Here is a 27,725-nt window from a genome sequence, read left to right on the forward strand (position 1 = left end):
TCCTATTGGGAAGGCTCCAGGCCCTGATGGCCTTACACTACCATTCTATTGTCTCTTGCTCCCGGAGCTGCAGGCCCCGCTGCTGCGACTTTTTAATTCATTTGCAGACACAATCACTGTCACACCGATGATGGCAAAAGCCGAGATAGCGCTTATCCCCAAGCCAGGGAAAGACCCGATATTGTTTGCGTCATACCACCCTATTTCATTGTTAAATGTTGATGTTAAATTATATACCAAAATCTTGGCCCTACTGCTAGCGCTTCAGCTCCCTGGCCTAATTGAGCCCGACCAGGTAGGTTTCATCCAGGAGCGCCAAGGGGTGGACAAGCTCTGTCGAGTGGCCCACTTAGTGGAAAAAGTCCAACGCTGCAATATCCTGGCTTACCTCCTTTCCACTGATGCAGAGAAGGATTTTGACCGGCTTTCTCAGGGCTGTACTGCAGCGGATAGGACTGGGCCCAGTCATGATCGCTCGACTTATGGCCCCATACGCCGCCACATTGACGCGGATTAGAGTCACTGGCCTCCTTAAACCAGCCTTCTTCATTCATCGGGGCACGCGCCAGGGGGTGTCCATTGTCACCTCTACTCTTTGCCCTTGCTGTGGAGCCCTTGGCGATTGCCATATGAGGCAACAGGCTCGGGGGTTGATCACAAGATCGCCCTCTTCGCTGATGACCTCCTCTTGACACTCACCGATCCCGCGACTTCTCTCCCCATGTTATTTAATGTACCCTCCCAATTCGAATTGATCTCGGGGCTCAAAATCAATGTCGCTAAGTCTCAGTCTATTAATTTTACCCTCCCCCACAACAGCTCGGGGACCTGGGAGAAGTTATCCCCTTCCAATGGGCCCCATGATCTATCCGCTATCTAGGCATTAATGTTGCGGCCACTCAAGACTCGTGGACACAGGCGAATTGGCCGGCTTGTAGAAAGTCAATCTCTCCCCATCTCCTGGTTGGGCTTCCTCAATGCGGTGAAGTTGTTAATTCTTCCTCAGGTGCTCTACCTCTTTCAGGCAATTCCAACGCCTATCCCCCAGAGGGACATCATGAGCCTTCAGCGGGAGGTGACTGCATTAATCAGGGGTGGGAGAGACTGAGTTTTTCAACAAAGGTCTTAATACTACCGCTTGACCGGGGAGGGCTGGCAGGCCCCGACTTTCTTGTCTAGAACTGGGTGTCGCACCTGCGTTATATTTCGGAGTGGGCGGTTCACGAAAGCGAAAAGCACTGGTTCCACATGGACAGGGCCATGGCCTGTCGCTTATTGTGGAACCTGGCCAGGCTGCTGAGAGGTGCTAGACATCGTAGCACTTATATTGCCACCCTGACAAGAACTGTTTTGGAGATCTAGGACAGAATAGCAGTGACCCGTGTAATTATCTCCTTCCCCTCCCCTAATACATCTCTGGCGCATAATTGGGGGTTCCCGCCGCCCCTGCACCCCGCCTCCTTCCTTGCATGGAAGGCTGGTGAGTGTTGCATCATAGCACAACTTTTTAAAGGGGGGCTTTTTAAATCATTTGAGCAATGCAGGAAGGACTTTAGACTTCCTACAACAGCTCGCTTAGAATACTTTCAAATTCGTCATTGGCTGCACACCTCTTTTTTACTTTATCCTGACCCGGAAGCTGTACACTGCGAGCAGGGAGGCTGCAAGGAATTTATCAGGTGGCCAACCAAAGGCCAGTTCAGGCGCACGTTTATGACCCCACGGCTTGGGCTGACGCATCCTTATGAAAGCACATCAGTTTGGCTTCAGCAATCCAATCACACCAGCAGGGTTGGTTGTATTTTATTACTGCATTAGCACACCGAATCTATTAATCCACGGTGGCTCCAGTGTACATACATTCACTGTGGATATTTCTCTTTAGAAGGTTGAATCGTCCGAGAAGGCCATCAATTGCCTCTCATTTCGTGTTTTTAACTCCAATGATTTTAACCATCAGAAGTGTTAGACAAATTGAAGTGTATCATCACCTCTGACGTGTTTAGAAAAACTGTCCTGAAGAAGGTGTTTATCAAATACCGAAATGCTGCGTCGACAACTGTTTTTCAACAATTATAAATATTTTTAATGATATGTTTTTATGTATATGGACATAACTGTACTGAATACATTTCTTTATGTAATATATGATTTGTTATTGTTACATTTTTAAATTGTATTTTGATTGTTTTTTTGACATTGTAGCATTTTTAGTTCCTTTTTTGAGTACTCTTTTGACTACCAGCATTGTTGAATAGACCCTGATTGAACATTACTGTTATTAGGGACTTGCTTGTTTCATGCACACCCCTTCCTACACAGAGGGCGCAACAGTCCAGCTCACACCCTTTGAGTCCGATCTTTTGATGGCTCCCGTGGGCTGATTTCCAGGACTTATTAGGTCCTTCAACAATCACATACCGTGCCACTCACTCCTACCAACACCGCTGGCAGATGGACCTCGAGGAGGATATTCTCCCTGATCAGTGGGAGCAGTTATAGCGGGACATTCCACATATTTTTAAAAAGCATTGCACAACAGGAGACAGCGTATAAAATCATGACCCCTTGGTATTATACCGCCCTTAGGCTGCAAAAGATGTTCCCTGGCTTCGCTCCCCTCTGCTGGTGCTCTCAGGCCGCCCCGGGTTCATTCATGCACATATGGTGGTCTTGCCCACTCATAAAAAAAATTGGGAATCATTAGGGAGGTGGTGGAGTTTCCCATATCGAGTGCCCCTGGGGTAACTATTCTAGAACTCCTTCCGACGTCCCTTAAAGCCTTGACACACTCGGACTGGTGCTTGATCCTTCACATGCTTACTGCGGCAAAACAGGTCATGGCCCTTCACTGGAAGAAGGCCTTTGCACCCCCTTTCTCGGTATGACTCACGAGCCTATGGCATGTTATGGCGATGGAGCTCCTCTCTCAGAGACTAACCCACACCGATGCTAAATTTGAGCGCATATGGCAGCCCCTGGTCTCACACCTCTCTAAACTGGTACTTGCCCGATCTGTTCCTCCCCGCTTGCGAGCTCTCCAGCTCTTTGATGACCTCTTACTTCCAAAGGGAGAGCCCTGTGGGGACTGGTGGGGTAGCGGGGGGGATACATACCCTTTCCTATGGAGGGATTCGTCCCATGTTCGTGGAGCTTGCTCACTCCCGGGATTTCCCTACACCAATGAAACGTTGCGCCACCCTCTCTTCCCTCCTCTTCTTCTCTCTCTGCTCTTTTCTCATCTCTACCCCTCTAGGTATTTGGTCTTGGGGTTTCGTTTTTTGTTGTTTCTTCACAGGACAGCAGAACTGGGTGACCTCTCCCAGACTTTTAGTTGCAGGCAGTGTTTGGCGACTTTACAAGCCGTTGGTCCTGGCTAAAATGCTCATAACCGAACTGTGCCAAGTCTGGATAGTTCTTTAGGTTGTGTTACATTACACTAGAGCTTACAGTGCTAACCCCAGACCAGGTTACCTGCACTGGAGTAGCTAATAATGTTATCTAGGGGCCGCTATGCGCTTAATACACTCACTCCTTAGGGATCCCCTATTGTTTAAAAGTTTTTAATAATCTGCATCTTATACACCATATAGGTCTATTGTGGATGCAAATATGTTAGTCCAGATAGTTTAGGCACAGGTATTCGTGAGAGCCCCGAATGCTTGATTTGTACTGTTGCTACAGCGTTGGGTGGGGGTCTTAAGTGTACCTTTGGTTATATAGTATTCAAACTGGGGGGGGTGTCTCTTTTTTTTTCTTGCTCCGCACCCTATGGCTATCTTTTGTGCACCATGTCTTATAGCCTCACTAATGTGGACCAACGATGTATGCAATGTGATTTGTCAGCTAATATCTGCCTACTGTTCCTTATTATCTGGTGAATGTTGATGTTTTTCCTTTTTTATTGCGTATAAATTCAATAAAAGAGATTTAAACAAATAAAAATGGAATACCACTTGGAGATGACCCTTTCAAAGGATGAATATACCTTAATGGGTGTATTGTGGAAATGTAGGTGAAGAAAATGGTCTGAAAGTGAGTTGAAGGCTCCTTGTTCATTGGAAGGTAAGTGTGGCCCCTTCCAAGAAGCTGCAATCTAAAACCACTAAAGGTTTCAAACTTGAATCCCTGTGAAAGTGCAACGATGGGTTAGTCCTCTTGTGGCTTTTTATGGGAACAATTAAAAGACACAAGCTCTCTTCAAAACAATGTTATACACTACATATTATAGCTAGACATCATTGGTCCGGAGCTCTAGCAGGTCATCCTAAATCACTGGTTTTGTTTTGTTTGGGCTGAAATATCTTCATCTGGTTCTCATTGTGCGTTAGTAGGCTGTCATCAGGAATTGCAGGCACAATCTCACCAAGACTCGGGTGTCTTCAACGTACATGCAAGTGAAGAAACAGGAAGACCTGTTGAGGGAAGCAAAGAAAACACACAAGTCCAAACATAAGAAACATGGATGTGCCACCTGGCACAGTGCTTGAAAGAGATATGTTGAGAAAGAAACCAATCCATATCTATAGTTTGCAACCTGGCCTGCAAGAATGATGAGAGACATCCTAAGGTCTGACACCAAAACACAGGCTGTAGTAGACAGCCCAAACGTAAGGTATCAGATCAACTTTTAACTAGGTTACGTTTCGCTGCATGACTTTGTCAAAAAGGTCAAGTCTTGTGTAGTAGCCCTGAGGTTTCCAAAGAAGGCTCATAAGAATGTTTGTTTTAGAGAAGTAGGACCAAAAGTGAGTTCACTTAGATATTAATCATGGACAAGAATTGGCAGATGTTTGAAAAGATTGGTGATCCTGGTGAACAGTCACTCAAATTATTTCTGACTTGCCCGAGTTAAAATTGGCCCATGGAAGAGCCAGGATCTCAGATGGAAACGGAATGGAAAATCGTCCTGAAGAACTGAAGCATTGCAACTGTGGCCAAACCGGTATGAGACTTGCTCATTTCTTTGAACCCGCATATCAATTTGTTTGAAATCTCAGATACCCGGAATATTGGTAGCATAAAGCGGATTTTAATAGAGGTCTCAAACAACGCTCAACAAACTCTTAACTAGACTTTGCAGCTTAGTTTATCTTTAGGACAGTTTGATGTTTCCTACTTTTTTCATGGATGTGATTTATCCTTTTAGTTTTAAAAGTTCCGCAGTAATTGATGAGGCACTGGTCTTCTTAGGAACTGACTGGAAGCTATAAAGGGGCAAAGCGTCACAGATGCTGAGTATGCAGTGGTTAGGCCGTTGCAAGGCTGTAGAAAGATTTATGATGACCTTGTGGAACATAGTAGATATAGGGAGTAAAGGGATCTGCTTCCGATGATTTCTTCGAAGCTCACACCAGGATCTTGGTGTCTTTCGAGGAGGATTCTGTCATAAGGTATGGGCCTGTTCAACTGTCGGGCGAAATCTTGGAAGAGGTGTCAGCATCACTGATAAGCATTACCAGGTGGACACTACCTGTTGACCCTCTATGGTATCTCCTGGGAATCTCAATATGCTCAATCAAGAACAACTATTCCACAAAATGTATTGACTTGGCGTATGTATTAGCAAAACGGCAAATAGCCATGGATTGGAAATACCCAGAAGCCCCCTCCATGCGGATCTGGCTATAAGACTTGCTAAAATGGGCAATCGCGGCGGTCCCAGCCTGGCACGCACGTATGAAACACCAGAGGGATGCACCACAGCAGGATGCCTGGGACACATACTTACAAAAACTGGCAGCTAAGTCAGACATCAGAAAAACTGGCAGCTAATTCAGATGTCAGGCCTCCATGAGAGATAGTACATCCTCCCATCTCCAGTGGTAGTCACATCGAAGGCCACACCTCCCCTGTGTGTATATCACACACCACATAGACTTTCACGGCTAGGTTGCCCTGCCCCCATATCACTCCCTCCCCAGTGTGTGGACCTACAGTAATTACTCCATCATCCCTCCCTACACCACCAGGACCCCCCGCTTCTTGATAGGCCCTGGGCTTAGTGCCATTCTACCCCCTATGCTGCATAAATTGCAGATTAACCCCTGATGCCAGTGTGGGATTTAATTTAAAGTGCACTCAGAGGGCATCTGAGAGATGCCCCCTGAAAAACAGCCAGCCCTGGTGTGGTTCCTGAATGGTTGCCTACCATTTGCCACCACCAGACAGGTTCCTGGGTAGAGAGCCTTCGCTCTCTGGCTCCAGAAACAAAGCCCATACTGTGCATAGGTGTCATGCCTCCTCCCTTAGGATGGGCTGGGTTCCCGAAGGTGTAGCTTCAAAGGCCTGCCCCCTTTGTAAGCTGTCCCTGCCTTTTGCTGCCCCCAGCAACTGGCTCCCCCTGGTTCTGATGCCCACTTTGGGCTGAAGAATCAGCTGGAAAACCAAGTTAGGAGTAGAGGTGTGCCCATCTTTGCCAACCCCACCTCTCAGGTGGGGAGGCGAGACGAAGCACACCTATCAGTCCCCTCCATTTTGAAGATGAGGGAACCCAGTAACTTAAGGAGAGGCTCATGCCACCCTCTCACTGGCGAGTGGAATAATAGGGGGTGTACCCACCCCAAGGAAGGGACCCATTTGTCCCGACCCACAAACCCCTTTAATGCCCCAAAATTTAGTATTTAGGGGCAACCCTGAACCCTGCCTCCTCAGATTCGAAGAAGAAAGAAGAAGGACCCAAAAGCTGTACTGACCCAGAAAGAAGAGGACACCAACTGCTTTAGTACCAGCCCTACTCGCCTGTCCCAACTCCGACCTACCCACAGTGAAAACCCCAGCATGTCCAGTAGCCTCCCAGAGCCCGGGGACCTGCCCTGCACCCATCTTAAAGACTCCATGAACACTGGATTTGCTCAACAAAAACTCAAGCCACAGAATTTTTTATTTATTTATTTATTTGAAAGGTTTTATATAGGGCTGGCTACACCCAAGGGTATCAGAGCGCTTCACAATAACAATAAACAGTATATAAAGCAAATTACATCAGACATCATATGAAAATAAAGGCATAAGTAAAATAACAATGAACAGAATATGAAGCAAATTACATCAGATATCATACGAAAATAAGGCCATAAATAGAATACCATACTGAGCGTTGTGCATGTATCGTAATAGAGAGCAGAATATTATGAATAGTGTGACAATGGGATAGGTAAGCTATACAATGTAGTAGGGAGGACGTGGTATGCAGATTCCTGGGGGGGCGACCGTATGAAGAGGTGGGATCTACGATCTAATTATCCGAAGAATTTAGTTAGGAGGTGGATTTTAAGGTCTTTTTTGAAGCTGTCAAAGGAGGGGTTGCATCGGAGTTCTTTAGGGAGGGCGTTCCAGTTGGTTGGGGCCTTGCCAGAGAAGGAGCGGGATTTCGATGCGCTTTTTTTGAGAAGAGGTGGAATGTGAAGAAGGGTGTTAGTGCTTCTCAGTGATCTGGTACCCCTAGCTTTTTTGAGTTTCGATGAGAGATATGTTGGAGAGTTCTGATAGAGGGCTTTGTGTGTGATACACGCAATTTTGTAGCAAGATCTCCCTTTGATGGGGAGCCATTTGAGGATCTTGAGGGTAGGGGAGATGTGGTCAAAACGTTTACTGTTAGTTGTTAATCTAGCTGCGAGGTTGAGGATGGATTTGATGGGGGTGAGGTGGATTTTGGGATTACCGGACAGAAGGGCATTCCCGTAATCAATTTTGGATAGGACCAGCGATTGGATAATTAGTTTGAAGTCGTTGGCTGGGATAAAAGGTTTGACTTTTTAAGGTGGCGAAGAGTGAAGAGTGCACTTTTAGTTGAGTTCTTTACATGGGAGTTGAGTGTGAGTTTATTAGTGATCGTGATACCGAGCGATTTGACAGACTCGGCAAGGGAAAGAGGGCAGTTAAGGGCGTTAAGGTCAGCGATCCATGTTTGGATGGGGAGAGGGTTGTTTTTGGGAGAGAAGAGGATGATCTCGGTTTTGTTAGGGTTGAGTTAAAGATGGTTGTTATGAAACCAGGTTTAGATTTTGTTTAGTGTAGAGTTAAGATGAAGTATATCGGCATGTGATTTAATTTTATAGTACAGTTGGGTGTCATCAGCGTAAAGGTGGTAGTTGATTTTTGCTGGTTTAAGTATAAGGGTGAGGGGTTCCATAAAGAGGTTGAAGAGGGCAGGGGAGAGGGTGGATCCTTGAGGGACACCTAGGGAGACAGGAGTAGGTTTAGAGAGGCTGTTATGAATTTTAATTTGTTGTGTTTTGTGCTGGAAGTAGGATGTGAACCAGGTAAGGACAGTGCCATTAATGCCGAAGCCATCTTTGAGTGTGGTTAGTAAGGTAGGATGGTAGATTGTGTTGAATACAGCAGTAAGGTCAAGTAGGATAAGTAGATTACTCTCCCCTTTGTCCAGGCCTAAGTGAAAATCATCTACTATGTTTAGCAGTGCGGTTTCGGTGCTGCAGCCTTATGGGAAGCCAGATTGAAGGGGGTCAAGAAGGTTGAATGTGTCAATGTGATTATCCAATTGGAGGAGGGCGCATTTCTCAAGGGATTTGGAGAGGAGTGAGAGGTTGGAGATAGGGCGGAGATTGTTTGGGTCCTTGAGGTCAGCTTTGGGGTTTTTGGGGATGGGGGTGATTTGTCCAAGTTGAAGTGAGGTGGGAACATTTCCTGTAGCAAGGGAGGTGTTAATGATGTTGGTCCAGTAGGGGACAATAACGTGTTTGAGATCTTGGACGAGTGTGGACGGGAGTGGGTCTTTAGTATGGGAGGATGGTATGTTCTTCAAATAAAAAAAGAATGTGTACATTACAAAATCTTAATCATCATGTTCTACTAAAAAATGTAATACATGTTCATTTTTTCTCCTAAGCATGTCACGTTTGTAACTGGCAGCTAATGCATTACTCTGTGTGCTATTGTTCTACAGATTCCTGCTGGAGTTTAACTTGTGCAACTTCTGGCACTCGGACAATATTGCAGATGGTGAGTGGGCAGCGACGCTACAGCCCCTCCTCCCCACCCCCAGGCAACATTTCTGGTTGCGGATGAGGAGGCTGATTCTTTTTATATATGTCTTCAAGGGAGGCAGAGAGCCCACTTTCTAGTGTCTGAAGAAGTGGTGTGGATAGGAAATGACTCTTGTCTTATTTACTTCTCGTCAAGAGATAGCCGCCAGGTTCTACACATATCTCAAAACACTATCACTCAATCCCACCATATTATTAGCTTTATGAGTGGACATGCCTAGTAGTCTCTCATCGCCACTCTTTAGTTCTGACAAGAGCCGAACTCTCAGGACCCGATTCACAGAACTAACTTAAGACAAAAACCTAAACTTACTACCATTTTGGTATTCACAGAAGGCACTTACTCATTTCGGTATTCACAGAAGGCACTTAGGGCCATATGTATCAACATACCCTTTAGCGATTCCTAAATAGCGATTTTTAAGGATTTGCTATTTAGAAATCGCAAAATGGTATGTATGAAGAAAATCGCAATTTTTTAGCGATTCCTTAAAATTCCTTAATTGCGATTAGCAAATTGCTAATCGCAATTAAGGAATAATTTCCCATTCATTCCTAGGGCCAGGAGTCCCATAGGAATGAATGGGAAATTATTCTCAATTTGCGATTCGCAATTTGCTAATCGCAAATTGAGAATAATTTCAAGGGTGCAGGGGTGTCTCAAGAACACCCTGCTGCACCCCTGAAAATGACATGTGTGCGCATATGGCGCACATACATGCCCTAAGGGCATGTATGAGCGTCACATGGCACCACTGGATTTTCAGAAAAATGCTTTTTTAAAAGAATTCGCATCTTACCACCAACTAGAAGTTGGTGGTAATTTGCGATTCCTTAAGGGCATTTTGGAATTTCTTTTTTCCTTGATACATTGCATTTAAGGAATCGCAAACTTTGCAATTCCTTAAATGCAATCGCAAAATAAGGAATGGCAAATTTTGCAATTCCTTATTTTGCACCCAATTTGTTTGATACATACCATTTTGCGAAAATGGTTTAGCAAACGCCGAAATTCTGCTAATTTCGGCGTTTGCGAACCCATTTGGCCTTGATACATATGGCCCTTACTCATTTCGGTTTTCACCAAAGTTAGGAGTCCTAACTTTAGGTCCCCTAAATGCCTTCTGTGAATACCGAAAGTCTTAAAGTTAGGATGTTTCTCAGTTTAGGAGTCCTAAAGTTAGGAGTCCTAACTTTACTACTCCTAAACTGAGAAAAATCCTAACATTAAGACTTTCGTTATACACAGAAGGCATTTAGGAGTCCTAACGTTAGGACTCATACCTTCTGTGAATACTGAAATGAGTAAGTGCCTTCTGTGAATACCAAAATGGTAGTAAGTTTAGGATTTTGTCTTAAGTTAGTTCTGTGAATTGGGCCCATTGCCTTCCTCTTACAATTGCCCCTTGCACACCTTTTACTCTCAGTATGGCTTGTATCATGGGTACCTCCATACCCCTCAGTCCTACTGCTGTTCATCCTGGAGTATGTGCTGATCTCTTCTATACCCGCTGTCACTAGTGCATGGAATGCTTCAGACTGTACTCCAGTGCATGCCAAGGTCTCTATGACATTTTGCCCTTTAAGCATCTTTTTTAGACTCTTTTCAACCACAGCTTCTCAATTTGCTTTAGTCTGAGAAGTGAGCTCTGAGCTCGTATCCTCCTATGCTGCTGGCTAAAGCTAGTGTTGTGTTGCTGGTGGAAGACCCAACATTTTGGTGGTATAGAGTACACAGCAGAAATTCCTTTAAAACTGATTAGGGGGTGCTAGATAAACAGAAATTTGAAGAATGAGACTCTGGAGAGAAACCACAGTGCAATACTGCCATACTGTAGCCATTGTCTAAGCTTTCGTGTTGAGAAAGAGTGGTAGAAAATAAAAAAATAGAAATTCATGTTTGTGGTGTGAGCCACACTTTAAGGACTGGCTGAAATTCCCAGCTATCCAGTTACAAATGGGTTCTAAGGAATCTAAGCACGAGGGAGAAAAATTGATTCCAGTTGCATCTTACATCTACTTATTGGTTTCTAATGGTATTTATTAGTGTAATAAATAAACTTTCATTTAGTATTGGATATGCATATTCAAAAATACTACATGTCACTAATGTATCCATTAGAAATTATTTATAACTGATAAACTAGAATTTCCAAAAGGTGAAGTAGAGGCCAAGTTAGCCACTGTGATTGGTAAAGCAGAGTCGGGGTAAAACAAATCTCAGAAGAATGATGGAAAACACAATTCTTCATGTATTCTCCTCTGAGTTGGCACTGGATAAAAAACATATTGTCACATATCACTTCAACGTGTGTGGTTTACAGTATGGTCAGAGTGGCGGCTCGCAGAGGGAGTGCTGCGGACGGGGGAGGGGCAGGGTGGGAGGTAGGGAGTCGGACATACAACGGCATGGAGTAAGGTAAGTAAATAAATAAAAACAACTATTTACCTTGCGCTCGCTGCATCGCCAACTCGGCGATGCAGCTTGCTCCATGCTTACTCCATGCCGTGGTATGTCCGACTCCACTACCTCCCCACCCCGCCCCACCTCACCGTTCCGCAGCACTCCGTCTGCGAGCCGCCACTGTATGGTCATCATAAAGCAAGATAGAATGGTTTATGATCATTGTCTATTGCTCAGGTTGGCAATACAATACCATCAATACCGAGATGCGTGCATTTGAGTTTGAGACTCACTTGGAAAATACAATGCATTTTCTTTGTGTTAATATGTATATGGTGTGGTTATCTGTGGATGAGTTATACATTGTAAATTTGTTTTATGTTACAAAGTTTTCAGTACCATTTCACTCTTCATTCTCTCCATCTTTTCATTCATCGCCTCCTCCATTGGGCTTCACATTGTCACCATGCCGCCTTCTTCTGACATGTTCATGTGCCTCTCCATCCCCATCATGTGATTTGTTATGTGACCTCTACAGCCAAGTCTTTCTTCCACCACTGTAAGTATATGACAATAAATGAGTGTGCATGCGTGTGTGTATGGTGGAGGAGCTTAGCACAAGCAATTTCATTTTTTGGCTGAGGGTGCGTCTGTGAACATAAGAACCAGTGACACAGCTTTAGCAGATAAATACCACCGTTTGTACATTTTCCCTTCATAGTGGTAGTTGTAAAGATCTCCCCCCAATAGAAGTAGAAAGCAAGGTCACTTTCTATTTTTGTATAGCACCCAATGCAGAGGCACCATGTAACTTCTGTGTGATTCCACCTCTCATCTGATGTGGTACCATTTATCCGAGAGGCATCACATTGTGTCCTGTCAGGTTCTACCTCCTACCTAACTTTACTTTCCACCTGAAAGGCATCATATAACCTTACAACACAGAAGCTCAAAAGCCCTTCCTGTCTACTTCTTCCTCCTAAGGGGCACCATATCATCTTGAGTCTAAGCCTAAGTCTACCTCCCAAATCAAAGATTCCAAAACACTTCCTGTCTAAATTCATCTGCCAAGTTACGTATGCCATATCACCGCCTGTCTAAGTCTCCTTTCAACTTAGAGGATTCTTTTACTTCATGGCAAACTATGTCTTCCACCTCAGGGAGACCTTATCACCTTTGATCTAAGTCTACCTCGACCCCACCACACCTCATTCTGTTCAGGTCTATCTCCAGTTGACATAGCCCATATAAGTACCTTTGTATGCCTCCCACTTAAGAGGTTCTCCATCACATTTCCATAACCAGAGGGAGCCGAAGGTCACCGGCTGACTAATTCTGCAGTTCAATATCAGCAGATGCATCAAACTTATATCACTAATTTGTTCTAATCCCAATTTCATCTACAGATGTGAAGATTCCTTCAATGTTTCCTTTTGGGGCTCATGTCCTTTCATTTCTGCCTTACCTAATGCTCTTCTGTTGGAATTTGATATATTTCTATCTAGTTTGGCTTTCTTCAATTCTTTGTCTCCTGATCTAATTCCTTCACACTTTGTCCATCTCTGCATTTGTCTGATTTTGTCTGAACTCGATTTTTCTCTCAGGGCCTCAGTGTCTTCTGTCATCTATTTTATAAGCCTATTTTACATTTTGCAAAAATGCCTCACATGTTTTTCTTTGCACTCACAGCTCACAAGCACAAGAAGCACGACACGTTGCAGCCATGTGACACCGAATATCCTGTCTTCGTCCATGATACATCTATCAGGGAGGCCAACGGGCTAATTGATTGTGGACACTGTCAAAAGTAAGAGACCCCTTCTCTTTCTCTCAAGGCAGACCCTAACCTTACCCCAGCTACGCCGTCTAACCGAAAGCATGCTTTACTGCCCAACCTACCAGGAACATGACGCATTTCTTGCATTATCTAAATCTGTATGTTTGCGCTACTAGACTGCTAGAAATATCTCCAACTACCCATGTTGGAAGTCGGGCCAGTATTTGTATTAACTGAAACAGCAATCATGGAGTTTCTGATAGTGGTTGCTGAGATGTGGTTCCACACCTATTAGAAGAGATTTCTATCTCACATACTGAAGGCTTGTAATCACTAAATGATCTTGCATCACATAGAAAGGAATGCTACTCTGTTTTACATCCCATTGCTAGCTTAATACTTCAAAGGCACTTGATGTCACACCAGTGTTTGATAGGACACGTGATAGCTTATATATCATAGTCCTGAACATGTGGTAACTACCAAAGTCACATTTCTATTGCACATATGCTGTTGCATGTGTAGCATCACCCTGTTAGGACTTGTTGTGTCTCGCCCACCTCTCATTTCTAGAGCACCAGTGATACATACATTCCTTGCAGCCCTAGCATTTGTTCAATACTTGCTATGGCTACTGGAAGTTGTTTTTACTGCAGCTGCATCCCAAACCTATTGCTAGTAATTCCCTGATGATGTAGTTACCAGAGTAGAGTCTTCATTTTGTAGGCTTGAGTTTTATGATTCTCAGAGTGAACCAAGCAGGAGAGAGAACATTTATGAACATATGTATTGGTAAATAAGAGATTAGAATAGCTTTATAATGTATTTACCACCTGTAAATCTAGTAAACCCATGTTTTCAGGCTTGAAAACACAGGGTAAAATCCATATTGTTGGGATACCTGTTTTACGCTCTCAGTAAAAGCATGAATCCTCTACAGACTTTAAAGTGCCTACGGAAGTAGCTGAGTGATGCGGAAGCTGAGGTTCCCTCTGCATTTAAATGACATGCTAACAGGGCCATACTCTCTCATGGGGAGCATGTAAGCGTGCATACTGGGAGCTGTGTGACTACTGCATCTGCACGGTTCAAGAGAGCACTCTTGAAGGCTTCTGAGGAAGTTGACAGTCTAAATCCTCCAGAAACAGAAGGTGCTCCAGGGGCAGTAAGATGGCTATGGTCTATTGTTTCTTGATTAGATGCTGCTAATGGTCCAGGATGTCTGTTTGAGTGAAGCCTTCTGGACAGTTCATTTAGTTCTTCTCCAAATAATAAGGTGTGAGCAGGTGCTTATGGACATTGTTTATGAACCAGTACTGTCAGATCTCAGCCCTGCCAACAACAAGACGTGTGGCAGGGGACCGCTTGCCCTCTTGTGCAGGTTCAGAGCCTCTACCTGGAGGAGACCAGAGGGGACATTCAGTTTTCATCAGATTCCATGTCTCCTTATCGAGAGACTTACGGATCCAGAATTTAATGAAGGTCACGAAATCCATAAGCCATCAGTCCGAGCACCTTGAGTCCTTCATGCGGGTCATTGATAGTCTTCTGCGTTGAAGGCTGGTCCAAATCGTCATTGAGGAAATCTTTCTCCAACGTTTCCTGAGGATCAAAGACATACTCGTCCACCTTGTCCTCTACCTCACTGTCAAATGAGTAATCATCATCAGTATTAATACTGCGGTCTCTTGTGCTATCCATGCCATGAGGGACACCTATATTAATTAAACCAACATGGACGCTCCTGCTAATTGTGCCGCCATGGACACCATGGTCTTTTGTAGCGCTCAGGCTACTCAATGTGTGTTCCTCACTTTTAAGGTGTTTAGGGCTACATGTATCAAAATTGTAAATTGTGAATGTCTAATTGCAAATTCCGGAAAATTCTTAATTAGGGAATCGCAATTTACAATGCATGAAACTCAAAGAGTTTCAGATAGCAATTCCTACGGGGTCGCAAATCCCTCTGCCGCATTAATATTAATAAGGTAGATCGCTGTTTGTGACCCACTAGGAATCGCAAAAATTACGGGGATGGTGGGCTGCTGAGGTCAGCAGACCACCATGTCCGTGATTGCTTTTAAATAAAGCAATCTTTTTTTTATAAATCAACCAGTTTTCCTTAAAGGAAAACAAGATGCTTTACAAGGAATAAAATGAAAAATTTTCTTTTCATTTTTTAAGACCAGGCAGAGGTCTGTGGGACCACTGCTTGCTCTTAAAAATGCTTTTACAACCATTGACAAAGGGTAAGGGCTCCCTTACGGACCCCTTCCCATTTGCAAATGGGTTACCACCTACTTGAAGTAGATGGTAATATGCGAATGTTTTTCGACCGCATTCATAGTCACAAAACATTCATGCAGACAGTTAGGATTTGGTATTTGGAAGGGACACCCTAAACACGCTCCTTCCAAATACCAAATTGCAAACCATTTTGTGATTTGGTAACAGGTTACCGAATCGCAAATGAGGGTTTGCTGCATCGGAAAAGCATTTTTTGCATTTGCATACGGGCCGAATTGGCCCGTTTGCAAAGGCAAAAATGCTTGATGCATGTGTCATTAGACTTTTTAATTGCCTTACCTCCTTTCTTCACTAATGAAGGGGTCTCCTCCTCTGAAAAAGAGAAAAAATCCTCTTCACAGGTCGAATTCCTTTTACTTTTCGCAAAAGCGGCTTTCACTGCCTCCTTCAGGAAGATTTTAGCTTCTTGTCAAAATACTTCCTAAATATATCCTCACTTATCGTAGGGTTAGGTGTGCCCTGGGTAGCATTCTCATCAGGCCTAGTGAGGAATATACAGATATGCTTTGCCAAATATTAAACATAAAGATCTCTGGCAAATACTCCCCTTTTTTTGTGTACATGATCTCTAAAAACGTCAAAACAATCTCCCTGCTGGTTCACTTGACAAAACGGTGGCCATTTAAGGGAGTCTGAGTTTGTGACTGCTTTACGATGTACACGTGCAGAGCAAGTTTATACAAAACGGGGCTTTCAGCCCAAGTGAAAATGGCCGCCATTTTAAAATGTAGGTTAATGGCATAGTACTTATTTGGTTAGAGAGCAGAGAATAAAAAAGAGAACTATACTTAGGGCCATATGTATCAACATTCCTTTTTGCGATTCCTTAATAGCGATTTTTAAGGAATCGCTATTTAGAAATCGCAAAATGGTATAAATGTAGAAATCAGCTTCTTTTTAGCGATTTCTTAATATTCCTTAATTGCGATTAGCAAATTGCTAATCGCAATTAAGGAATAATTTCCCATTCATTTCTATGGGCCAGTAGGCCCATAGGAATGAAGGGGAAATGTGCGATTAGCAATTAGCTAATCGCAAATTGGGAATATTTTCAAGGGTGCAGGCGTGTCCAAAGAACACCCTGCTGCACCCCTGAAAATGGCATGTGTGCGCTTATGGCGCACATACATACCCTAAGGGCATGTATGAGCGTCACATGGCACCTTTTGTTTTTGAAAGAAATGCTTTTTTAAAGGAATTCACAACTTACCACCAACGTGAAGTTGGTTGTAATTTGCGATTCCTTAGGGACAATTAGTAATATTTTTTTGCATGATACATTGCATTTAAGGAATCGCAAATTTTGCGATTCCTTAAATGCAATCGCAAAATAAGGAATCACAAATTGTGCGATTCCTTATTTTGAACCACATTTGCTTAATACATACCATATTGTGAATTCGCATTCGCAAAGGCCGAAATTCAGCGAATTTCGGCCTTTGCGAATGCGAATTTCAATGATACATATGGCCCTTAGTGACTTGAAGTTATATACTATTTTAAAAGCTCTAAAATTGAAATGTTTTGTTTATGATGTATTTTATGTTCTGTAAAGGACTACCTGTTGGGGCAGCAATGAAAGGTTTTTGCATAATGGCAGCCTCCGGTCGTGTAATGAAATTCATAGCCACAGTAGCATTTTAATGCCATACAAATCCACAAGTATTGAGCAAGTCCTTACTTCTCACGTAACCGAGCTGCTCTCTATCTGATCAATGTACTATCTTCAGAACTCAGCAAATTACAGAATATTCTAGTCTGAGTATTGTAACCATTGATGGGGACCTATAATTCTGGCTGTCTATGTATTACGATGCCACATTATCCCCATTTTTAAAGAAAACAAAAAGAAACAGTGTAGAAAAACCCACACCATACAATGTATAAAAACACGAAATTATTCAGAATTAAATATATCAATAATGCAATAAATAATCTTTCAGTTAATAATGTTCAACAAATCTTGAGACTTCCTCTTTACTCTTGTTGTCCTTCAGAGATGATCTCCACAATTAAGTCCCTGAATAGTTATTTCCTTTACACCAGATATGTCAGAAGAACTATCTTTAATATCTTCCCACTTCATCCTGTCGCTCTTAGATGTTTTAGGATCAATGTTACTTTTTCTGGACTCCAGTTCCTTGAAACTATTTGAATGTGGAGCATTTCTGGCCACAGTTCTCTTAATTGTGTGCTGTAACCATAGAACCATTTAAACATGTCATAGCCATACATTTTGGATAAAAATTAGGTTTCTATTTTCTTGTTTGTTGTTGTCTGTCCAAAACTAAATCACCCAGTTTGAACTCTTGTAGTCTAGCCCGTCTTTGTCACTTTCTCTTTTGCCAACCTATTTTGTTTCAAGCATCTCTATGACATTCTGGTGCTTTTACAGAACATCTTGGAAGATGACTTTGCCTAGTTTGACCAAACATAAGCTCTGTCGGACAATTTCCCATTGAATCATGAGAAGCATCTCTATAGTTTTCAATGCCTGATATAGTACTTGATTCCATATCAGTTGTGCTAATTTAGCTCTCTGAGTCGTTTTCATCATACTCATAAACCTTTTACGATCTAATTTGCATTTAAAAATTGTTTAATTCATTAGGTGGTGGGACATTATCAGTTTTTCAAATATCTGAGATTCCCTAATTCGAAAAAACATCAGACAAAATCAGAAGTATGGTAGACGCAGAAGTGAATATTACGGGCCAGATGTACGACTTTTGTTAGCTGTGGGAAACCAAAAATCGGGCTGTTTGCAACAGCTAAAAAGGGTTGTCGACTGTACAAACCCTATTTTGCGAGTTGGTAACCTATTACTAACTCGCAAAATACAGTTTGCGAGTCACTATTAGGAAGAGGTGTGCCAAGGGCCTCCCTTCCTAACAGCGAGTCACAGGGGGATAACTGATTGTTTTGCGAATGCAAATGCGGTCTCAAAACAAACGCAGTTACCACCAATTTAAACTTGGAAGTAAGCCAGTCGCAAACAGGGGGGGGTCCCTACAGGGCCCCTTCCCATTTGTGTTCGGCAGCTAAAATATTTTTTAAGACTTTTCCTTTTTCTCTTTAAAATGCATACCATTTAAGGAACATTTGCTGCCTTTGAAAAAGAAACTGCTGCTTTATTTAAAAAGCAAACACAGACATGGTGGTCTGATGTCCCCCGCAGGCCACTATCCCTGTTAATGTAGCCCATTCTCAATGGGTATAAAATTTCGACCTGCCTCATGAATATTGATAAGGTAGGTCATTTGCAACCCCACTGGGAATCAATAAAGGTATCTGAGACACATTAGTACATTCTGTTTTGTGAGTTGCAAATTGCAAGTCGCAAAGAACCGCAATTTGCGACCCGCAAAACGGAATGGCCGTACATCTGGCCCCACATGTTTAACTAAGGGAAGCTGAGAATAAACAATAAATAAATATTGGCCTAAGTCCAAGGGTCTAAACAATCTGCTGCCAACATTGTTGAAACTGCCATGGGTAATGCAGAAATTTTGAGTTCTTCTGGAAATGTTCTTTTTACTGTGCACTGGCTTAAGTGACATGCTTGCACAATCTCCTCAACTCGATTATCTATCCGCTGGAAACCTTAATTTGTCACTCAAAACCTTTTTTGTTGCAGTCATACCTCTGTGGCTCTCACGGGCATCTCTGCAAAATTCGGGGAATTCCTATTTTTATTCCTTGTAACAAAATACCAGATGGCATTATTGAAAGTTATTCATTTACATTTTTTAAAGCAATCATGTCCTTCTTGTTGACACCTGGAGGGAAACATACTGTACCATTCACACGCCTCCATCTATTAATTTGTGTATTCTTTTCACTTCCTGTATTGCTTCAATCGGGGGTGTTTTAGGCGCGCTACTCACCCGCAGGGGTCTCAAGGCGCTAGGCGGGTTGGGGCTCAGCAGATCTGTTTAGCCGAAGACCCAGGTCTTGAGAGTCTTCCTGAAGTTGTTCAGGGAGGGGGCGCGTCTGATGTCTGCCGGGAGCTCGTCCTAGGTCTTAGCTGCAATGTGGGAGAAGGATATTCCGCCTGCTTTGGTTCTGTGGATGCACAGGGTTTCAGCCAGTGCGAGGTTGGAAGATCTAAGGTTCCTTTTGGGTACATGGAAGTTGATTCTGTTGTTGAGTTATTCGGGTCCGGTGTTGTGCAGGCATTTGTAGGCATGGGTGAGGATTTTAAAGGTGATTATTTTCTCCACAAGGAGACAGTGAAGTCTTCTTAGGTGATGGCTGATGTGTTCACGCCAGGGGATGGCGAGTTCAAGTCTAGCGGCGGTGTTCTGTATCGTCTGGAGTTTTGCGGAGTAGGGGCTTGTTCATGCTTGCGTAGAGCGCGCTTCCATAGTCCAGTCTGCTGGTGATGAGTGTGTGGCTGACTGTCTTCCTTCACTCAGGGCAGATCCACTTGAAAGTCTTTTGGAGGGTGTTGAAGCAGCTGGAGGTGCTACGTTGACCTGTCGGTTCATAGTGAGGGATGAGTTGAGTACGATGCCGAGGTTTTTGGTGTGGTCCGCGGGGGTGGGTGGGCTTCCGAGGGTGGTTGGCCACCAGGTGTTGTCCCATGCTGAGGGGGTGGTTCCAAGGACGAGGACTTCTGTTTTCTAGGCGTTAAGTTTTAGGCAGCTGTTGGTCATCCAGAGTGCGACGTCCTGCATCCCTTTCTGGAAGGTGAATGGGGTCTTTGGTGAGGGTGAGGATGAGTTGGGTGTCGTCAGCGGATGATAGAATGTGAGGCCGTGTTGTCGGACCATGGTGGCGAGGGTGGCCATGTAGATGTTTAAGAGGGTCGGGCTCAGTGAAGAACTCTGTGGGACTCCGCATATTGCTTGATAAATTGCTGACGCCTCTATTAATTATTTTTCTGGAATTCATTCTGAAATACCAGTTTTAAGTACAAAGCTTATGTAGATCAATAAGAGAGGTACCTCCTAAGACCATCAGCTGTCCTGTTTTTGTTTTTTCAGTGCAAATGGGGAGCATCCCCTGTTTTTCATTTAGAACTCTCACCCACACACCACTGTGCGGCATACTCCATTCTCCAGTACCCCCGAAAGGGCTCAACCAGTGCCGGCTCGCACAGGTAAGAGCAGTGAGGCAGGTGGTGGTTGTGGAATTCGACTGACGACGGGCTAAGTAATATTAAATAAATAAATGAATAAAACCACTTATTTTGCGCTCTCCACATCACCGACGCGGGAATGTGGGGAGCGCAATGTAAGTGGTTTTATTTATTTAGTTTTTAACATTACTTAGCCCGTCGTTTGTCAAATTCCACCACCCTGCCCCCACCATGCCCTACCACTCTTACCTGTGCGAGCCGCTACTGGGCTAAACCCTTGTCCTTTCACAGGTGGGATGTGGAGCACTTTGATTTATATATGGTGGAATCCAATTTTGTCAAAATATTAAAATTGTCTTCAGTTCCTCTAATACCACTTTTATTCACTAAGGGGCCGTAGACTGGGTTAAAAACATACAACGATGTGACTAGAGAAAGATTTATCTCCCACATTTAAATGGGTCAATATGTTTCAGCCCGATTTCCGAGTGCCCCTTAAAGTCAACCGACTTTCTTCAAGACCCTCAAGGATCCCTATAGATTAGACTGTCTTGGAGTCTTACATCCTCATACACTTGTGCATTCATTCAGAATATATCATTCAAACACATACTAACCAACACTGTGGATGACTGCGCTCAGGTAATTCCCAGCATATGTTACACTTACTCCATCAGGTCCTCCAGCTCCTCCACTTACTTTGTCCCTGCACTATTGAGTTGATGCAGGAGATAATATATAATCACAGCAGCAGTTTACAGACAAATTAGGTGGAAGTAGGAAGAAGACAAATTGTGAATCATCATGACATTTAAAACCTATGGTAGGAGGAGTGGATGACATTGGCCAGAGTCTCAACATGAATGCAAACTAAACATTGCTTATTACAAGCAACTATTTTATTAATGACCTTATTATAAATGATCAATATGATTTCTTTTTGCCTTTACAATGTGGCTAAACAACTCCTCCAAATGGATAGAAACTTCCTTTTCATAAGATGACCTGCTTTAATCATGTGGGCAAACCAGGAGGTGGCCTTGCCATCAATAGCCGATCAACCTTTCCACCTTCCAATCAGCTGTAGTTTTGGCAGCTATTATGTCTATTCTCCTGCCAACTTACGATGATGGTAAATGGTGGTTTACCTCCCTCCCTGGCCAAACATCTTGTTTAGGCACTGCCTTTGCCAAACTTGTACATTAAACTAGGCGGTGGTGGAAAAAAATGCTTGAATTGATGTTAGCTACTGGCGACTGCTTGGGCTGCATTGTACTCCATCGTGTTTGGCTATTATGCCTCTCCAGACAGAGGAAATAGGCAAATCAGCCTACATCCTGCTCCTGTAACAACAGTCCCCCCGAACTGCCAAGCCGTATCTCCACTTCTAGATGAAAATGCAAGAAACCGCAGACCAGTTTCAACCACGTTAGGTCTCATCAGGAAGCTATAGCTTGGGTCCTATGTTACCATTTGCTATTCAAGCAGCCAAGCTCCTCACATCTGATAGAGACATCTAGCCGCAGATTCCTTACCTTTGAACTTCCAGGCATCAGACTGGGTCCAGAAGATTTTTTGTAGCAGTACCCCTGCACCCCGGTAGGGGCGTTGGTCGACTGCGCGAGACGTCGTCGGTGTCATGTCAATATAACTGCCACTCCAGCGCTGTCAAGTCAGTTCTTTTCTTACAGCGCCAGCCAGCGCCGATCCGTTGAAGAGAGCTACCCCCTGTCATTTTTTGACAGACTTTTTTTTACTTTTGTCAACTTTGTTGGTGTGTTTTAGGATGTTAAGTAAGAAGACTTTGGGGTTCAAGTCATGCTGCGCCTGTCACTGCCCCATGTCGGTTATGGACCCCCATTTGGTTTGTCTGTGTTGTCTGGAATGTGACCAGGACTCCAAGTCGTGCTCCGACTGCCATGGTGCCGAAGGCTTTAAGGGAGCTGTCCCTAAAGCTTCTAGCGGCCTGGCGTCCGGCACCACGGAGGTCGCCTCACCAGTCGTGATCCCAGTCTCGGTCTCGGTCAAGAGGAAGGTCCAAGCACCACTCCAGCAATTTGAAGTCCTCTTCGTCAAAGTCAGGTAAAAGGCACCACAAGAAGCACAAGAAGTCGAAGCGTGCTTCGACTTCGCTCCGTCTGTCTCATGACACGGCAGAGGAACCTCAGCGCTCCGCAGAGCGAATGCCTGGGTCAGCTCTGCGTTTCCCTCCCTTTACGGGGCCAGGAGCAACTCCCGCCCCCTCAAGGAATTTTATGATGCCATGTGCTTCATATTTGGGCATCCTAACCCTGCCGGCATGCCTTTGGGCCCCGCAGGCACAGATGATGGAGGGGCCCCATGGCTCCCATGTGGCGGCTCCGACCCCGGCTCAATGACCTTCGAGTAGACCCGTTCCTGGGTCCGGACCGACTCCAGTCGCACCTCCACAGCGATCTTCCCCAGCGTCGCTTCTGGCACAGAAGTCCTCAGTGTCGCCGACCGTCAGTGCATCCCCGATCCTCATTCCCTATGACACGCAGCCGGTCAGGAGTCCACCAACGCTAAGACTAGCGCCGACTGAGCCGTACTGCCCTATGACATTTTTCTGCCCTATTCTGAAGGGGTAGGAATGGAGGAAGAGGATTGGAAGGAGGAGCCGGATCCCATAGAAATTCCACCTCAGCAAGACCTGGACTGGTATGAGGAATTAGATGATGCCAGTGGTCTGGACACCTCCACAGATTCTGGCATGCTTTCCCCTCCTACCCTGGCTACGGGGTAGAGAGCAACTGTTGCCATGGTGGTGCATACGGCTGCGGAGAGGTCCTTGGCCTACAGCTTCATCGTGGTGGTCAAGACAAACGTCTGGACAGAGGTCCTGCAGCCTGGGGTCTCAAGATTGAGCTCGGAACCCCTACTTACTTTCAATGAGGCCTTGTCAGACGTCCTTCTTGGGGACCTGGTCCAAACCCAGCACAGGGCCTCCTGTGAATAGGACGATTGCCCGCTGCAAGTGCCCCGCACCTGGGGACCCACTTTTCCTCACCAAAGAACCCCACCCCCCTCCAAAGCTTGGTAGTACAAGCTTCCACGTCCTGAGGCGCATTCCCTTCTGCACCCCTGGACAGTGAATCCAAGAGGCTGGAAAACTTCAGGAAGTTAATCTTCTCTTCCACCAGCCTAGGGCTGCGGTCGGTGAACACTGCATGCATTTTTGGCCGTTACGCCTATTCTCTATGGGATACAGTTGTGCAGGTGCTGCCCAGAGTCTCAGAGGAGGGCCTGGCTCAACTCTCCCAAGCTATATCCAATGGGAGAGACGCAGCTAAGTTTGCCATCCGATCTGTCTTGGACATGATGGACTCACTAGGTAGAGTGATTTCCACTGCACTCCGTCGCCATGTCTGGTTGAGAACATCTGTTTTTTGGGGGATGTCCAAGCCAACCTTTGATGGCTCCCATCTCTTTAGAGACAAGGTGGATACTGCACTTTGAGTGTTTCAAAGACTCACAAGCCACATCCAAGTCCTTGGGCATCACTACTGCCCTCAGGGCTTCATCCAGCATTTGCTCCATTCGTGGCAACGGAAGGGGCTACCAGACGCACCAACCCTATTCTAGCCAGAGTGCCCCACATGTTCGGCAACCTCTGCAGGCTGTGAATATGGCTCACACCAGTCCCGTGGGTCAGGGAGCCAGAAGTCGAGCCAAGCCACCATCCCCTCCTCCACCACAAAACCTTCCTAGTCCGATCCTCCAGGAACACTCCCGGTCAGTTGGTGGCAGAATATACCATCACTTCCACCATTGGCAAATCATCACATCGGACAGGCGGGTGCTGCAAATAGTTTGGAGGGGCTAATCCCTCCCCTGTGTGACTACCCTTCCCTTTATGCCTCTAGCATACGATCCGCTGATGGAGGATCACCTTGCCGTGCTCCGCAAGGACGTCAATGCTCTCTTGGCCAAGGGAGCTATAGAGAGGGTTCCTGGGCCCGAAATAGGTAGTGGTTGCTACTCCCGCTACTTCATAGGCCCCAAGAGGATGAGGCCTTCGTCCTATCCTAATTCTCAGAACCCTCAATTTCTTCCTCAAGAAGGAGAAATTAAAAATGCTCACCCTTGCTCAGGTCCTGTCTGCCCTGGACCCAGGACACTGGATGGTAGCTCTGGACTTGCAGGATGCCTATTTTCGTGTCCCCAACATGCCTGCGCATCGTCGCTACCTGCGGGTCACGGTGGGCCACGAGCACTTTCAGTTCACAGTGCTTCACTTAGGCCTCACCAGTGTCTCTCAGGTATTCACAAAAGTGAGGGCGGTGGTCGAAGCGCTTCTGCGGAGATCTGGGGTCCAAGTCTTCCCCTATCTGAACGGCTGGTTGTTGAAGGCGGGCTCACCCTAAACAGTTGTCTCCCACCTCCAGACGACTGTGAACCTCTTGCATTCGCTGGGGTTCACTATCAACGTGCCAAAGTCACACCTGACTCCCTCTCAGTCGCTTCTCTTCATTGGGGCGGTTCTGGACACAGTGCAGTATCGGGCCTATCCTCCTGAAAGGCGAGTCTAGGATATTCAGGCTATGATACTGATGTTTCAGCCTCTATCCTGGGTTCCGGTGAGACTGACTCTGAGGCTGTTGGGCCTCATGGCCTCCTGCATCCTGCTAGTGACCCTTGCAAGGTGGCACATGCGGGCCCTGCAGTTGGACTTGAAGTTCCAATGAGCACAGCTTCGAGGAAATATTGCTGACATGGTCCAGATTTCAGAGGGAACTGCAAAAGATCTGGAGTGGTGGCTGACGGACTGTGAGTTGTTCAACAGCAGACTCCCTTCCCTTCCTCACCCAGATCTCACAGTAACGACGGACGTGTGTCTTATGGGCTGGGGTGGCCATCTGGGGGAGGTGGAGATCAGAGGACTCTGGTCTCCGGCTGAAGCCAAGCTCCATAACACCCTGCGGGCACTTCGGGGATCCCATTGGCACTAAAAGCCTTTTTACCATATCACAGGCCCCCGATTGGCACGAATGAGGCAGGGAGAGAGTGGTGAGTGCAGGAGAGAATGTGGAGAATCTGGCACCCTGGTTCATATCCTATGGCATTGTGTGGCGAAACAGACTTATTGGATAAAGATTCAGGATGTATTGAGGGAGGTCTTGAGAACTGTGTGTAACAGAATGTATGATATCACCTGATGTTTTTATTTTATTTTTGTATTGTTTTATTCATTAATAAAAAGAGTTATAAAAAAAAAAAAAAACTTTTTACCATCTACAAAGGGAAGGCTTGTTCAAGTGTTCACAGACAAAACTACCGCCATGTGGTACTGCAAAAACAAGGCAGGGTGGGGTCCTGGACTCTCCGTCAAGAGGCCCTGCATCTCTGGACTAGGCTGGAACATCAGGGCATTTCCCTGGTGGTTCAACACCTGGCCGGGTCTCTGAACGCCAGGATGGACAAGCTCAGCCAAAGGTGCCTTGTGGATCACGAATGGCGTCTCCATCCAGAGGTGGCACAAGGACTCTTTCAGCAGTGGGGAGAGCCTTGGTTAGATCTGTTCACCTCTGAAGGGAATGCGCAATTTCAGCTGTTTTGTGCGTTGGAGCTTCCAAGGCGGCACTCGCTCAGCGATGCTCTTCGTCACGAGTGGAGCTCAGGCCTCCTTGACGCCTTTCTGCCCCTAGCACTTCTGCCCAGAGTGTGCAAGAAGATCAGGAGCAACCGGACACAAGTCATTCTTGTGGCTCCGGACTGGCCACGGAGAGTGTGGTAACCCTAGCTTCTAGATATGAGCATCGATCCTCCGGTCAGGCTGCCCCTTCAGGATGATCTTCTGTTGCAGCAGCAGGGGAGGGTTCTCCACCCAAACCTGTCCACTCTCCACCTACTTGCATGGAGATTGAGCAATGACAGTGGACAGCTTTTGACCTTCATCCTGAAGTCTGTGAGATTATCTTGGCAGCCAGGCTTCCCTCTACCAAATCAGTATACGCCTGCTGATGGAACACATTTTGTAAATATTGTACAGATCGGTCTGTTGACCCTGTACCTGCTCCCTTATCTGAAGTCCTGGTCTTCATACTTTCTTGTGCCCAGCAGGGCTCTGCTCTGGGCACCTCAAAAGGCTACCTTTCTGCCCTTTCTTCTTTTATTCGGCTGCCTGATCAGCCATCTTTGTTCAAATCTCCAATTGTGCAGAGATTTTTTAAGGGGTTAACCCATTTGTTCCCCTTTCACCTTTTATCATGCCACAATGGGACCTTAATTTTGTGCTCACTTTCTTGTGTGTGCACCGTTTGAACCGCTGCATAGCTGTCCTCTGTGGTTGCCCACCATCAAGACAGCTTTTTAGTGGCAATAACCTCTGCCAGGAGAGTCAGCGAACTCCAGGCGCTTTCATCAAAGGCTCCTTACCTGACGACCTTTCCAGATAAGGTAGTACTCTGGACTAGGGCATCTTTTCTCCCAAGGTGGTAATACCTTTCCATCTGGGATAGTCGTTTACCTTGCCCACTTTCTATGCTCCCCACACTCTTCCAAGGAAGAAGAACATCTTTACCGTCTGAACACAAAAAGAGCGCTGTCAATCTACCTTGGTCGCACAAAAGAGATCCAGGTGGATGACGAACACTTTAAAGGGTACGTGGGCGCAGAGAGAGGACGTGCTGTCCAGAAGAGAAATATATCCCAATGGGTTATCCTGTGCATAAAAATGTGTTGTGCCTTAGCGAAGAAGGAGTCTCTTTAAGGGCTTACAGCCCATTCCACCAGGGCAAAAGTGGCCACCACTGCTCTCCAGCGTGGTGTTCCAGTATTGGACATTTGCCAAGCTGCCACGTGGGCATCTCTGCAAACGTTTGCTAGATACTACTGCCTGGACTTCCAGGTCCACTGAGAGGGCAGGGCCTCTTGGTTGCTCTCTTTTACAGGATTTTCTGGTCTGAACTGGTCTGCAGTCCCTCCTCCGGGGATGGTATTGCTTGGGTACCTGTTCAAAGGTAAGGAATCTGCAGCTAGATGTCTCTATCAAATGGTCAAGTTACTAAAGTAACACCTTATCTTTTAGGGACATGATCTAGCCGCAGATTCCTTACCGACCCACCCACCCATCCTCCCCACATTGGGACCTAGCTGTTCAGTCACTTCATGGCTCCGCGCTTCTGG

General features: G+C 45.4%; 1 protein-coding gene across 1 annotated transcript in view; it reads left to right on the top strand.

The window, feature by feature from the left end:
- CACNA2D4 (calcium voltage-gated channel auxiliary subunit alpha2delta 4) overlaps positions 1-27,725 on the top strand; it is a 924,019-nt gene that overhangs the window by 866,263 nt on the left and 30,031 nt on the right. Inside the window, exons 33-35 of the mRNA XM_078673672.1 lie at positions 8,909-8,964; positions 11,951-11,971; positions 13,102-13,219. Coding sequence (XP_078529798.1) covers positions 8,909-8,964; positions 11,951-11,971; positions 13,102-13,219 — 195 coding nt within the window. The remainder of the gene's footprint in view (positions 1-8,908; positions 8,965-11,950; positions 11,972-13,101; positions 13,220-27,725) is intronic.

The sequence above is a fragment of the Lissotriton helveticus genome, chromosome 1_1 (assembly GCF_964261635.1).
Source record: "Lissotriton helveticus chromosome 1_1, aLisHel1.1, whole genome shotgun sequence".
Classification (NCBI taxonomy): domain Eukaryota; kingdom Metazoa; phylum Chordata; class Amphibia; order Caudata; family Salamandridae; genus Lissotriton; species Lissotriton helveticus.